General features: G+C 36.2%; 1 protein-coding gene across 1 annotated transcript; it reads left to right on the top strand.

The window, feature by feature from the left end:
• Positions 1–4,974: 4,974 nt before the first annotated feature.
• On the top strand, positions 4,975–15,202 carry LOC144283754 (uncharacterized). The gene is made up of 3 exons (XM_077848282.1): positions 4,975–5,293; positions 9,117–9,180; positions 13,602–15,202. Exons 2-3 carry the CDS (start codon positions 9,133–9,135, stop codon positions 15,093–15,095), a joined length of 1,542 nt encoding a protein of 513 aa, XP_077704408.1. The 5' UTR covers positions 4,975–5,293; positions 9,117–9,132; the 3' UTR covers positions 15,096–15,202.
• Positions 15,203–15,444: the final 242 nt, after the last annotated feature.

Here is a 15,444-nt window from a genome sequence, read left to right on the forward strand (position 1 = left end):
GCCCGATGTGGGACTCAATCCTGGGTCTCCAGGATCACACCCCGGGTGGAAGGCAGGCGCTAAACCTCCCAGCCACCCAGTGATCCTTAAAAGTGAAAATTAAAAGTAAGGTAAGACAATGCCATGAGCAAATACATGCCCAACAATATTTTCAAATTTACTGAATGGACACATACCTACATTATATCTTTACAGACTTAATCAGAAAGAAAAAAACTCAAGTAGTCCCATAACAATTACATAAATCTGCAATGCCTCTCTGGGATAAAGCCCTCAAGATGCCAAAAACACCGTAAAACATCTAGGAGAGAGATGGAGAAGAACCGGTGGCGATTTTAGGAAGATATTTAATATATAACAAAATAATTGTATTACTGTTTTCAAGGTATTTAAAAAGAACTATTTTGATACTAGGAGTAGAGAAAGTTCTTTTTTAAACAAAAACAAAAATGAAGTATGACATCTATGTACAATTTTTTTAATAAATTTTTAATTATTTATGATAGTCACACAGAGAGAGGGAGAGAGAGGCAGAGACACAGGCAGAGGGAGAAGCAGGCTCCATGCAGGGAGCCCGACGTGGGACTAGATCCCGGGTCTCCAGGATCACACCCTGGGCCAAAGGCAGGTGCTAAACCGCTGCGCCACCCAGGGATCCCTAAAGTATATTTTCGTTTGTCATAGTGTACCCGAACTTTAAAGTAAACTAAACGATCTTATCTAAAACAATTTTCCTTGATAAGGTAATAATCAAAGGAACAGTCTTAAAATTATATAATTGCACCCTCTCAGACACATATTAATTATGAAACAATCATAGAGTGAGGTACAGCTGACCCTTGGACAAGGGTTAAGGTACCAACCACTCATATTTGAAAATCTACCTATAACTTTTGACTCCCCCAAAACTGAATTACTGTAATCCTGCTGGTCACCGGAAGCCTTTCAGATAACATAAACTGTCAATTAACATGCAGTTGTGTGCTATATGTGTTATATATGGTATTCTTACAATCAGGTAAGCTAGAGAGAAGAAAATGTTATTTTAAAAACCACGAAAGAGAGAAAATACGTGGTCCATACTGTACTGTACTTTTAAAAAGAAAAATCCACTGATAGTGGATCCATATCGTTTAAACTCATGTTGTTCAAGGCAAACCACATAGATATGTGGGGCCCATAAAAAAGGATTGTGTAATCTGTGTTTTATGCATTATTTGAGAGTATTCAATATTGCCGTACAAGGCCAGAAAAACAAGCCAAATGGGTGAAATCCATAAGCAGTGTTTAGCATAATAGCTTATGAAGCATCAGCAAAACAACACAGCAGTGCCTCCTTTGATTGTGCTTCACTTTATTGCCCTTTGCAGATACTGTGCTTTTTACAAATTGAAGGTTTGTGGCAGCCCTGCATGGAGCAAGTCTATCAGTGCAATTTTTCCAACAGTAATTGCTCGCTTTGTGTCTCCGTGCCACATTCTGATCATTTTTCCAATATTTCAAAATTTTTCATTATTATTATGTTTGCTATTGGTGATCTGCGATTCATGGCTACAACTCGCTGGAAGTTCAGATGATAGTTGCCATTTTTTAGTAATGAAGTATTTTCTTTAAGGTATATACAATGTTTACACTCATGCTCTCTCCCTCTCAAATAAATAAAATCTTTAAAAAAAAAAAAAAGAAAAAGAAAAAGAACATTAAAAATAATGCATAGGGATCCCTGGGTGGCGCAGCGGTTTAGCGCCTGCCTTTGGCCTGGGGCGCGATCCTGGAGACCCGGGATCGAATCCCACGTCAGGCTCCCGGTGCATGGAGCCTGCTTCTCCCTCTGCCTGTGTCTCTGCCTCTCTCTCTCACTGTGTGCCTATCATAAATAAATAAAAATTAAAAAAAAAAATAATGCATAGTAGAATTTCTAATGAAAAAAAGAGAGTGCCGTAATGCTTTCAAGATAATTCTGACACACATCTACTCAGAAGCAGATTTTTATTTAGGTTCTTTGCACTGCATTTTTCAAAGCATTGAATTCTAGACTTTATTTTTATCAAAATTTCTTAGAATTCGATTAGGCTAAAGAAAATTTTAAAGTCTTCATTTTATTTTGTTTTTAATCTGCAAGTTAATTGTCATCATTCATCCTAACATGTACTGAGCGCCCATTATGTGCCAGGCACAGAGCTGGCTCGGAGAAGAATCTTTCCCCAAAATATTAATCAAGACAGCCTTTCATTTTGAGTTCCTCTTACCCGTTTCTCTGATCTACCAGTCTATTTCTCCATAACAGGACTCCTGATTCTAAATTATAAAAGTCCAGAAACTAGTCAGATAAAGGTAATAGTCTCCTTTGATAATAGGAAAGAGGAATGAGATAAAGATGGGGGAAAAAAAAACAATGCTTTAAGTTTTTTTTTCTTTTTTTTTTTTTTTACAGATTTTATTTATCTTTTAATGAGAGACACAGAGAGAGAGAGAGAAAGGCAGAGACACAGGGAAAGGGAGAAGCAGGCCCCATGCAGGGAGCCTGATGTGGGACTTGATCCCGGGACTCCAGGATCACACCCTGGGCCGAAGGCAGGCGCCAAACCACTGAGTCACCCAGGGATCCCCATGCTTTAAATTTTTATTTTATTTGTTAGTTATAACAAATACATTTAGTAAATATATTAATAATTTTTAAAAGTTTCTTTTACTGGGAGCAATGAAATTAACTCTATTGTTTTTATAGGTAGTTAATACTATACAGAAATTCAAAATTTTTCTTGTGTTCAGTTTATTTTAAAAATAGGCTTTGGAAAAAAAAATAAAAATAAAAATAGGCTTTGGGATGCCTGGGTGGCCCAGCGGTTGAGCATCTCCTTTGGCTCAGAGCATGATTCTGGTTCAGGGATTGAGTCCCGCATCAGGCTCCCTGCAGGGAGTCAGCTTCTCTCTCTGCATGTATCTCTTGTCTTCTCCCTCTGTCTATGTCTCTGCCTCTCTCTCTCTGTGCCTCTCATGAATAATTAAACAAAATCTTTAAAAATAAATAAACAAAAATAAAAATAGGCTTTGTAGGCAATCATAGCTGCAAACATGACCTCACAAGTAAATGTAGATCCAAACAGAACATTTGGGCCATACATATCAAATTATCATGCCCATCTTGGATTGGCTATAACTGTTGAATCATGACACCTGTTTTCCATTCAATTCACCAAGTCTTATAAGTGTTTCATCATATCTCTTTTCCTAATATCAATCAGTTTTTCTCATAAACTAATCAGATGGTCTTGTATTTTTAACCCACTGAAACTCTCAATTTGGAAGGTTTTCAAATAGTTTAGAGTATTATTTTCCAAGTTTTTTAAGCATGAGAGCTTATTTAGGAGACACAAATAATTTTTGACAACAAAACTTATAGGTATATTTCTAAAACATATTTTACAGGATACATGGGTGGCTCAGTGGTTGAGCATCTGCCTTCAGCCCAGGTCGTGATCCCAGGGTCCTGGGACTGAGTCCTGCATCAGGCTCCCCACAGGGAGCCTACTTCTCCCTCTATTTCCTTTCTTTTCTCTTCTTTTCTCAACATATATCTTCCCAAGCATAATACCAAATTAAGCAAAACATTGTGACATGCGCCTTATTATACTAACTCAGTAGTCTACCAACAAAAAGCCAATGTTCCTTAGTAGAAACATGACATACGAATGTTTGACATTTGAACCTAATTAATACCTATATTAGATACCAGTAATGCTTATTTTAATTTTTAATTAAAGACAAAGTTCTAGAATTTTCCTTCCACATTTAATTGATCATCTTACACATATCGCCAGGTGGGCTCACTCCACCCTGGAGATTTTTGGGAGATGCAGTTAGTGTCATGACTTCTCCAAGGTCCTTCAGCTTAATTTAAGAAACTTCTCTCTTCCCTGAGCGCACAGATGAATGAAACAAATAATGAAATATTGAACACAAGTATTAAAGCAACTTCCAACATGAAGGACAGTTTGGAGTAGTACAGAAAAGAAAAAGGAAATTCCAATATAAAGGTTATATTTAGCACAAAACCTGTAGTTTTGTTAACACCCTCCAAGTTCAACAGTCGTTTGACATAGCCTTAGCATTAATCAATATTTAAGATGCTTATCTAAATAAGAAAACCTTAAAGTCCCAAATGAACACATAAAAAGAACTTAAAAATATACTAAAAGTTATTCTTAGGAATCACACTTTTTTTAACTAGAAGAAATAACTTGTGGGAGTGCCTCAGTTGGTTAAGTGGCAACTTTGGCTTGGATCATGATCCCAGGGTCCTGGGTTGGAGCCCCACATCAGGCTCCCTGGTCAGTGGGAATCCTGCTTGTCCTTCTCCCTCTGCCCCTCTGCCATCCTCTGCCACCCCATTAGTGCCCTCTCTGTCTCTCTCTCTCTCTCTCAAATAAATAAATAAATAAAACCTTTTTTAAAAAACAGAATAACTTGTATTAATGTAACATCTCTCTGAGTTTAACTCTCCCACATAACTGTCTCCACAAATTTGGTCATTTAATGTCATAATATTATAAACAATCCACCTATTTCATTCAGTTCATTTCACTTTAATTTTTCACAAGTATTGGGTGTTCCAACATTTGATTAGAGAGTGAAGACTGCATCACACTGCATAAGACATTATACTGTCCCTGGAATTTAGCATGGAGCGATGGTGGAAATCTAGGATGGGTAAGTAGCTCCTGTTTGTATTTACTATTCCTTTTAAGTTTGCTTACCTTGCTAATATTAAATATAAATGAACTCTAACCCCAGATGTCATTTCCCGAAAATAGACAATCTTAAATTCTCCTGATATTTTAGTTGCTCCAGAAAACATGGTGGAGACTATATAAAATATTTAAGGACAGCAAGGACACTAAGTTTCCATCACCTACAGGTCCTCCCATAGACACACCCCAGGGAGTCAAGAGAGTTAAGATACTTTTCAAAATGAACTCTGAATGTACAATCTGTTTTCCAGAAGAATATGAATCTCTATTTGCCTAAGAAAAAAATACACGTAAAAGGATGCCTGCCAATATCTACTCACAACTACCCATTGTTTCAGAAAAGATCACCAGACTTGAAATAAGTTCATCAAATTTTTTTGTATCACCAAGAGAAATCCAGCAAAGGGATTGTGTATAATCACCCATATTTTCCTACAAATTCTCCTTCTTAATCTTCTTTTTAATTTCTAATTACCATCAAGAGGACGCTCATATACGGTAGCTGGTAAGAATCAACCTAACAAGAAGGAGCTCCTAACAGGGTAAGTATGTGGATATTTGGAAATATCCATTCTATTTGGAAGGTACCTAAAATTCCTCAGTTTATAATAGAATTCTTAATCAAAGGTATATATAAGAAATGCCAGAAGATTGTAATTGCAAATGATCCAAAAACTGAAATGTGCCCTAAGAAAAAGAGGTGGTGGGACATTTTTTTTTTAAGATTTAAAGTTTTGGGGGCACCTGGCTGGCTCATGTGACTCTTGCTCTTAGGGTCATGCGTTCAAGCACCATGCTAGGTCTAGAGATTACTTAAATATATAAGTATTTTTTTAATATATATAAAATTTCAGCAACTGAATGTGGCTGAGAAAAGAGCTTTTGTTGTTTTGTCAAACAGTTCTTTTGGAACAACTCTTGAAACAAAGATGAAATGCAAATCCAAGACCTTACTGTGGTTCAAGAAGTCCTGCATTATATCTCACTGCTGGCATTTCTTTAGCTTTATCTCAACCAGTCCTCCTATTGACCACTATCCTCCTGCCACACTGGACTTCTTGAAATTTAGCTGTCTGCTTCAAACCATCTTCCCATACTCCTTATCTAGCTAACTTTACTCACGCTACAAATGTCTTCCCTTTGTATTCCTTACCCTCTTCAATTAGAATTGTCCCATTACATATCTTCTCATAGCACCTGTACTTATTCTTTACTGCACTTATCACCATTTCTAATTGGGTATTTATTTGTGTCTTTATTTAATTGCTGCTTGGCTCCCTAATTTGTTCTCTTAGATATATAAGAATTCTGCTTTGCTCACTATTGGATTCTTCATGCACCACGTAATCCTGCCATGTAATAGACTTGCAGTAAATTTCCATCCAATTTTCCCTTAAATAAAATTTTCTTCCTAGAATAGCTTAATTTTCTGTAGTACTCACTAGAACAGGTAATAGAAAGCAAACTAAGTTAGGTTTGTCAAAATAAATGTCATACTGAAAGGCCTCCAATACATCCTGTGGCATTTTTTATCTGTGCCAAATATGAAGTGAACAGGAACAAAACACTTTCTTCCTTTAGATGTTTTTTTACTGTGATTTTTTTATTTCCATGATTTATTATCCCTACAAAATAAAAAATTAAATTATTTAACCAAACACTTGCAATAATTAAACATCTATGTAAATATAATCACGCACCCATTATCTCTCAAAAAATAAATGTTATTTCAAGCTAACTAACTGAACTAATTGAAATATCTGAAGTTAGAAAGTCATGTATAGGACCTCAGTCATTTCTGTGTGCAAAATCTTTAGGATTCAATTTAAAAAAAAAAAACTTCATTTTAAAAAACTCAGCTTTAAAATGAAATAATGACCATCTTACAGTGTAAAAATAAAAACAAAAAAAACTAAGGTTTAGTCTATAGTAGAGCCTTATCTCAAAGAGTAGTGCACATTACTCAAATTAAAAATATAAGAGCATTTAAAATATTTGCTTCCTAACCTACCAATCCTTCTCACTCTCAACCTACACTCCATGGAGAGACATCTATTAGTGTGGGAGGTACTTTGCCAGGCACTAAAAATACAGAGATTTGGGGGTTTTAAGTTCCAATCTTAAGAAGAAACTTATAATCTGGATGTAGGTAGGGGTGGTGTAGGAAAAAGAGTAGATAATACAGTATAGTTTATAGGACTGTATTGAGCATAATGTGAGGGCATGGGAAGGCTTAGGGGCCCTGGCAAAGTTTTAAAAGATGAGTAGAAATTATCTACTCATGGGAGCAACAGGAGGCAGAGAAGCCATTGCAGGTTCCAGGTAAGAGCAACAAACACAGCAAGAGCGTGGTGTATTTAGAAAACTGCCAGTCCTTTATGCTGGCATAGCTGGCTTAAAAAAATACATTAGACAGAATGCAGAAAACCTTGCACACTTTAAGAGTTTGGATTTAGTCCTGAAGCTGTGGAAAATAAACAAAGGATTTTAAGCAGAGGAGCAACATGAAGGCATTCATATTTTTGGAAGGACATTCTGGTTACAAAGGGAAAGGAGTTGAAGGAAGGATGGAAAGTAGAGTTGAGTTTCAGTTTGGAAAGTATTATATAATACATTTAGAAATGGTGCAAAACTGAACTACAGATGGGGACATAGAATAAGGCAAAAAGACAGGATCAGGAAACCTTAATGAACTGAATAGAAAAGATTTGGTCACTATTATGACTGGTGAATCCTGCTGAAATGTGTGAGGGGAATGTGAAATGAAGAGGAGTTTTGCTAAGTGAAGAGTCAAAAATGACTTTCATATTTTTCCTTATATTAGTATGTGAATGGTAATGTTATTCAGAAACGGCTATAGAAGGACATGAGGCGGGGTGAGAGAGACACGTTACTAGTTTAGTTTTGCAGATAGTCCCTGTTGGAAATGCGAAGGGAAAATCAAGTGGAAGTAGGACATACAGTTTTGGAGCTCAGAGAGAGATGTGTTGCATAGATAGAGATTTGGGAGGCCATGGCCTAGAGCTGCTGAAGCCCCCACTTGGATGAGATTGCTCAGGGAGACACATACAATAGGAACAAAAGACCTTCCTGAATGCACCGCTTTCTCTTTCAATTCTCTTTATTTTTTCCCCTTCCTCTGCTGCTGTGCTTTCTTTCCTTTTTTAAAAGATTTTATTTATTTATTTGACAGAGAGAGAGAGCACAAGCAGGGGGAGAGGCAGGCAGAGTGATAAGCATTAGCAGACTCCCCACTGAGCAGGAAACCCAATGTGGGGCTGGATCCCAGGACCCTGGGATCATGACCTGAGCTGAAAACATACTTAAGACAAATTAATTAAAGACAGGTCCTTAATTAATCTGCCTAATCTACTGAGCCACCCAGCTGCCCTGCTCTATTTTCCCCTACACTTCTCTATCCTCTTCTCACAGCTTCCATCTCTCTGTACTTCTTACATAATATCCCATTATGAGGAACTTACTTTTGTTTTAATGATTTCTTAAATATATAAGAACCTTATGTGCCTTGTGTTTAACTTTTAAGTAGGTTCCATGTCCAGCATGGAGTCCACCACAGGGCTTGAACTCATGACTGTGAGATCCAAACCTGAACTGAGATCAAAAATCCAACACTAAACTGAGCCATCCAGCCACCCTCATTGTGTTTAACTTTTAAAAAGGCGCAAGCAGGGACACCTGGCTGGCTCAGTCAAAAGAGCTTGCAACTCTTGATCTCCAAGTTGTGAGTTTGAGACCCACATTGGGCTTAGCAATTATTTTAAATAAATAGATAAATAAATAAATAAATTTTATTTATTTTTTTTAATAAATTTTAATAGTGAGTGAGCATTTCAATTTCTACTTTCTTCTATCTAAAGTTAGCTAGACTAAATTGTACATGATACATCTAAACTAATCTGAGAGAACACAGGAAGAATTGCATAAAATTCTTACTCCAGTATCAGTCCTTAGGTATGATTTTTCATTTTCAACCCAAATAAGAAAATTATGATGCATTTCCTTGTTTGTGTAATATATAGCTATGATCTGCCTGGAAATGTCAGGAATCCTCATAAGATAAAAGGAGTTTTAGTTTATAGACAAGCTTTAATTGCAGGAGGAGAAATGCTCTTTCCAAAAATATCAAAGTTTGAATTATTCGAGGTCTTATTTCATGAGTTTTTAAAAAAGAAAATAAAAAGTTGATCTCTGCATTTATTATAAATATTCTTCATCTTCATCATCAAAAGTTTCATTCCTATCATAAATATTGACTTTTCCAAGCTATGCCTGTTGAGCAAATAAAAATTTTGCTCCAATCTTGAATCAGTGTGCGTAACAGAATAATTATTTTGGCTTTTTCAGAGGATAGCAATTAAACATGAAAATCATATTCCAGATTCTATGGGTTCTGAGCATTTGCTTCTCGGTAAGTCCTGTTCATCACAATGATTCCTCAGCCTTATCCAATTGTAGTAGTGGACAATGACTTGCAATTATGTTTTTAAAATTTTCACTATAGTTTGTCTTTGACTCTAAACACTGTGGTAAAGTGATGCATAATCAATATGTGATTAAAAAATACTGATTTTTGCATGGGCTTAATTAATCAGCTATGAAGACAAATAGCAAAAAAAATGGGGGGTTACAAAAATTACTTTGGAACAATAGCACTGTTGAAATAAGAATCTAAAGTATCAAGTGACTAAAGCAGAATTTCATTTAGATATATATGCTCTAGTAGAATTATTTAAGGGAAAAGCATCTAAGTGTTTTTCTTTTCTTTTTCCACTTGTCCTCATTTCATCACATTGACAGTAGTTCAGAATTCAGGAAGAAAGCTGCTGAGGGGGTTCAAGTTTGAAAGTCTGTATGTAGCACATGGGCTAGAAATCATAGTAGAAGCTATGAATTTGATAGACCCTACATCCCAAATGTCTTCCCTAAATGTTCCCAATCCTTCTTCATGCTAACTGCAATCAGGCTCTTCCTTTAGAGCCTGGTTTCCCCTGCAGCTTCCTCAAGTAGGGACTGCTTTCTTCCCTCTGCCTCACTTCACTAGACCTGTTGTGATGGCTGACCTCCTTGCCTTTGATCACTGCTTCCAGCCTGTTCTTCCCTCCCACATTCTTTTTCTTTGAAGATTTTATCCATTTATTCATGAGAGACACAGAGAAGCAGAGACATAAGCAGAGGGAGAGCTCCCTGTGGGATCCCGACTCAGGACCCATTCCCAAGGCCCCAGGATCATGACTGACCTGATCCAAAGACAAATGCTCAACCACTGAGCCACCCAGGTGTCTCTTCCCTCCCACATTCTTGAAAATTACTAGCTTTGAATTTCCCATCACCTATTATAGGACCCATGAGCCTGTCCAGCCTTAGTCATCAATTGACCCAGGTTGCTGATCCTCATTCCTCAAGGGTTTTAGCTCTTGGCTCATTATCATTCTCTGATGTTATTCCTGTCTCAATTATTGGTAATTTCAATATCCCCATAGAAAATCCTTCCAAACATCTATCCTCCATTGCTGATCCTACAATCTAGAAAGATCTTATTATCCACCCAACCAACCCTTCATTCTTTCCAGGCCTCTCCTGTTTTGTGCACTAAATCCTCTAAGCCTATTTTGTTGTCTAACTTTCCTTTTGTCCTCACTTTTCTCCATAGCCAGATTAGAGTTCATGATCTACCAGTATTAACCCCTCCTTGCTTTTTCTTCTATCCATATACTTTTTCACTATTCTAGATAACTAGCACCTTTCCCTCTCCTCTACACTTCCAACACCTCTTCCTCCATCCTCTTTCTCAGCTGATGAGTTAATTCCTGTTTCACCAAGAAAATAAAAACAATTAAAAATGAACCTTCACAAGTTCCTATCACCATTAGATATGTAGATATACCATATACTCTCATCCATACCTATATATTTTGAGCAGCCCAAACTCTTGCTAAGGCCAAACTTTCCCTTATGCACCAGATCTCATGCCTTTTTGTCTACTGAAGGGCATCACCTCTAAAACCCCCTTTCTCTCCTCCCTTTTCTCACTCTTAACTAGATTATTCTCAACAACATGAAAGTTTGTTCTTCTACTTTAACAAAGAAAACAAAACAAAGAAAACTTCTACCAACTCCCCTCATGTCTCTCCCAGCTACTGTCCCACTTGTGAAAAATTGTCTGCACCCAGGTGTTCTTTCTCCTCCAACTTTCTCTTACCCTCATTCCAACCAGTCTTTATCTCTACCACCCCAACTGCTGCATTTGGCAAAGTTAATCACTTTCTCCTACTTGAATCCCTTTCTTCATTTCCACAAAACCAGTATCCATGCTTTCTTTACTCCTACTCATGGCCATTCCTTCTCCTTTGCCTGTTCCTCCTTATCTGCCTGACCTTTAAATGTTGCAATGCCTTAAAGTTCAGTCCTTAGACCTCTCCTCTTTTCTATCTACATTATCCTCTAAGTGATTTAAATCCATTTTCATTGTCTTAAATAATATCTACATGCTGATAACACCAAAATTTAAATTCCCAGCCTGACCTCTTTCATGAATTTCAGAAGTTATATATTTAAACTCCTATTCAGCACCTATACTTGGATGTCCAATAAGCTTCTTTAACTTATATCCAAAACTGAGCTTCTCACTATTCCCCATTTTATCTAGACCCTCCTATAATCTTTCCTATGTTTATTTATGTTTAACTACATCTTCCAGTTGCACAGGTCAAAATTTATGGAATTGGGATGCCTGGGTGGCTCAGTGGTTGAACGTCTGCCTTTGGCTCAGGGAGTGATCCTGGAGTCCTGGGATCGAGTCCCGCATCGGGCTTGGATCCTGCATGGATCCTGCTTCTTCTTCTGCCAATGTCTCTGCCTCTCTGTGTCTTAATTTTATTTATTTAAATAAATAAAATCTTTTAAAAAGAAAACAAAAATAATGGAATTATCTTTGATTCCTCTTTTTTTCTTTTGTGCCCTTCATCTTTTTCAGAAAATCTTGTGGGAGTTATCCAGAATCAACATCTCACCACCTCTACTACTCTACCCTGATCTGTACCACTATAAACTCACACCTGGCCTATTTCAGGCATTTTCTGACTGGTGTCCTTGCTTTCATCCTTGCTCCACAGTCTCTGGTCAATATAGCCAAGTTACATTATGTCACTGGTCTGAGAATTCCCTACCACATTATGAGAATAAACCAAGGTATTTACAGTGTCCTGCAAAGGTCTATATGATAGCTTCCCCATCTCCCATTACCTCTCTAACCTCATCTCTTACTTTTGCACTTGCTATTCCCTTTCCCTGGAATACTTTCTGCCAAGAATTTACATAGCTTGCTCTCTTGCCACCCTTAAGTCTTTGCTCAAAGGACTAATGATGTATCCTTTCCAACTACTCAATTTTAATTGGAAATGACCCCATCTCAGGACACCCTTACCATCTTTATTTTTCACCATGGCATTTATCATTTCTTAGAAATGATAATTATTATTATCATTTATATTTATATTATACAAAAAAATAATTATTTTGTTTATCGTCTCTACCACTAAAATATAAACTCTAATAGGCCAGGAATTTATTTATTTTTGTTCATTAATAATACATCATTAGCACTAGCAAATATGCAATAGTAGATATTTATTAAATATTTGACAAATGATTGATAAAGATCACTCAAAGAAAGCATGTAAAATGAGATTGACTCACCCAAATTTCCTTTTCCTTCCTCCTTTCTCTTCATTTATCCTCCAAGTATATTTATTTCTTAATTACCCATGATAGGAATGACACTACATTAAAATTTTGCATTAGTTTTTCTTAACTAATGAAAAATTTTAAAGATATTAAAAATAGTCAAAGATGCTTATGACTTTCTTTTCTAAGCTTAATTCTATTTGGCTTAGTGTCACTCTCAGGTGATTTTTTTAATGAGTTTGCAAAGGAATATAAACACTAATCTTTAATTTAAAAATTTTCTATTCTTACTTTTCATCCTCAACCCAATATCCAAAGGGATGTAAACACTAACCCTTAATACAAAAATCTACTATTCTTGCTCTTCATCCTCAAATCAATCAAAAATTTTCTCATATTATATTTTATTTAACAAATGTGTTGGACTAAGATTGTATGAAATTTTTAAAAAGCTTTGTAATAGAGAATTGTAGATGACTATAATAATATATATGAGTTCGGTTTTCAAGGTCCAAATATATCAACAGCAGCTTCTTTAACTGAAACTTATAATAAATAAGAGTTTATTGAATATTGTACTGCTTTTAAGCAATATGATTAATTTATCCTAAATTAAACTTCTTTTTCAGTAAAGAAAGAATAGCTTATTCAAGACTAAGTTATTCAGAGTCTGATATGTATCAAAAATTATAGACTTAAGATGACATGAGAAATAAAAAGATGATTATTTCTTCCAGGAAGTTTAAATTTATTGTAGAATATTTAGAAGTTTATAATTTAGATAAATATTTAATTTTTTAACATGAGGTCCTGATTACTATTATAGAAACAGAAACCAAATTCTATGGAAGAGAGAGAAATTAATTCAAATTGAGGGAATCTTTTAAGATTGTCTGGAAAAACAACATTGAGTACATAATGTGCATGAATGGCCAAAGGTTTCATCTTCATTTGTACCAGTAACAAGATCTTGTCTGTCTCACAAATAGATAAAAAAATAAAGGAGATTCTCACTTTAAATGCATGCCTTGTCTTTTTATGAGCCAGAACCATAACTATTAGGAACAAATGTTATTAATTCTTTGAATTTAATATTTTACAATAGAGATATTAAGTATAATTGATTTTGCCTATGTCTTTCTTCAGGCCAGTCAGAGTCAAGAAAAGAATAATGGATTCAATCAAAGACGACAGTTGCATTCATCTGGTCGAGATCTAGCTCGATCACAATCTGCTAAAGCCAAGCCTCTTCCAAATTCAAATCCACCAAGATCCATCTTGCCTCAGTATCACCAAAACTTAGCTAGCCAGTCACTAAGCAGATCAACCAATTCAAAGTTACTTCCTCCTAAAAAGCAACTTCCTTTAAAGTCATCTATCCCAAAAAAACTAGCAAAACTACAAACTCATTCAAATAAAGCTAGCCAACCAAAACTAGGTCCAACTGAGAACAGTTCAAAAACTCAAAGTAGGTCTAGGCAGTCACAAGTTTACCAAAATAACTCTATTCAAAAAAGGCCTCATTTCAAGTCAGCTATTCACAATAGACCCCATTCATTACATCCTGGTCAATTACGGTACTCTAAGAAACAGCCTCAAAAATCCCAATCTCCTCCAAATCCATCTATTAAAAAAGTGATAAAGCCATTCAAATCTCTTTCAAATACAGCCCTTCAGCAAAAACCTCAACTAACGAAGCATAATCCTAATTCACACACTCTACAAAAAGCTAGCCTAAACAAGCCACAACCTAATAAATTTGTTAAAAGAAGAACCAGACAAAGAAAGCCTAATTCAAAAGCACTGATCCAAAATATACCAAGCCACACCAAAACTCATCTAGAAGCACCTGGTGGAAGAAAACATATACAGCCGCTCAATCCAAGAAAATGTCTACAACCATCTAGTCAAGGAAGACGTCCACAGTCATCTAATCGAAGACAACACCCACATCCGCTTGGTCAAAAGATACCAAATCCACTAATTAAAGTACCCAGACAAATTAAGCCTTGTATTAGGCCACACATTCAAAACAAACCTGAATCACACCACTATCATCCACATGTACCTCTTTCTCCAGACAACCCATATCCATCTCCCTTCATTCCCAGCCTGAAACCTCAGGTGCAACCAACTAGCAAAGTGGTAAGCACCAGAACCCAAGTCTTAAACACAACTCCGTTTGCTGCCATTGCCACCACAACTCCCCACTACACTATCAGCTCCAACACAACCTCAGCTACAACCACAAACAAAATATCATCTGATCTCATCTTCAAAAGTACAACTCCTTCTGATATCACAGTTTCCAGTCCTAAAACCCAAGTTCCAGTTACCATTCCACTCACTGCTGCAACCACGTCTAATGCTCCAACTACCGAGATTTCACCTCCCCTTGTAACTGCCACTACTCTTCCTGCCACCATGCAAACAACTCCTTTTACCATACATACCATACTCAAGATGACCACTGAGTCAGGATATGAAACAACAGAACTTCCCTACAGCAGCACTAACCCTGATAATAACTACATATATGAAACTACAGAATCTTATTACTATGATGAATTTGATGTCTCTAATTCTGAAATTACAGCATCCACCTATACCACTCCAAAACCTGCCTCTACCACCAACTAAATACCAGTTTTCTAAAGTATATTGCTGTTAACTTCATGATTATATCTTTTTCTTTAAAATAATTTTCCATAGTATTTAAAAAGACAATAAAAATGAAGCAAGTGAAATTATGAAGTATTTTGTGATTTCATTAGAAAAGAACACTCTAGTTAGTCATTCTAAAGTATTACCCTCCTTTTCCACCTCCGCCACTGAGTGCTCTGAGTCCACCAAGTCCTCAGAGAATTAGATAATTTAAAGTACAAATAAAAACACTTCTAGAATCATCTTAAGACTGAAAGCTTAGCATTGGGTTGGAGAGGGGAAAGAAATTAGTAGACTTTCAGGGATTTCTTTGAAAATTGTAATT

The sequence above is a fragment of the Canis aureus genome, chromosome 14 (genome assembly GCF_053574225.1).
Source record: "Canis aureus isolate CA01 chromosome 14, VMU_Caureus_v.1.0, whole genome shotgun sequence".
Taxonomy (NCBI): Eukaryota; Metazoa; Chordata; class Mammalia; order Carnivora; family Canidae; genus Canis; species Canis aureus.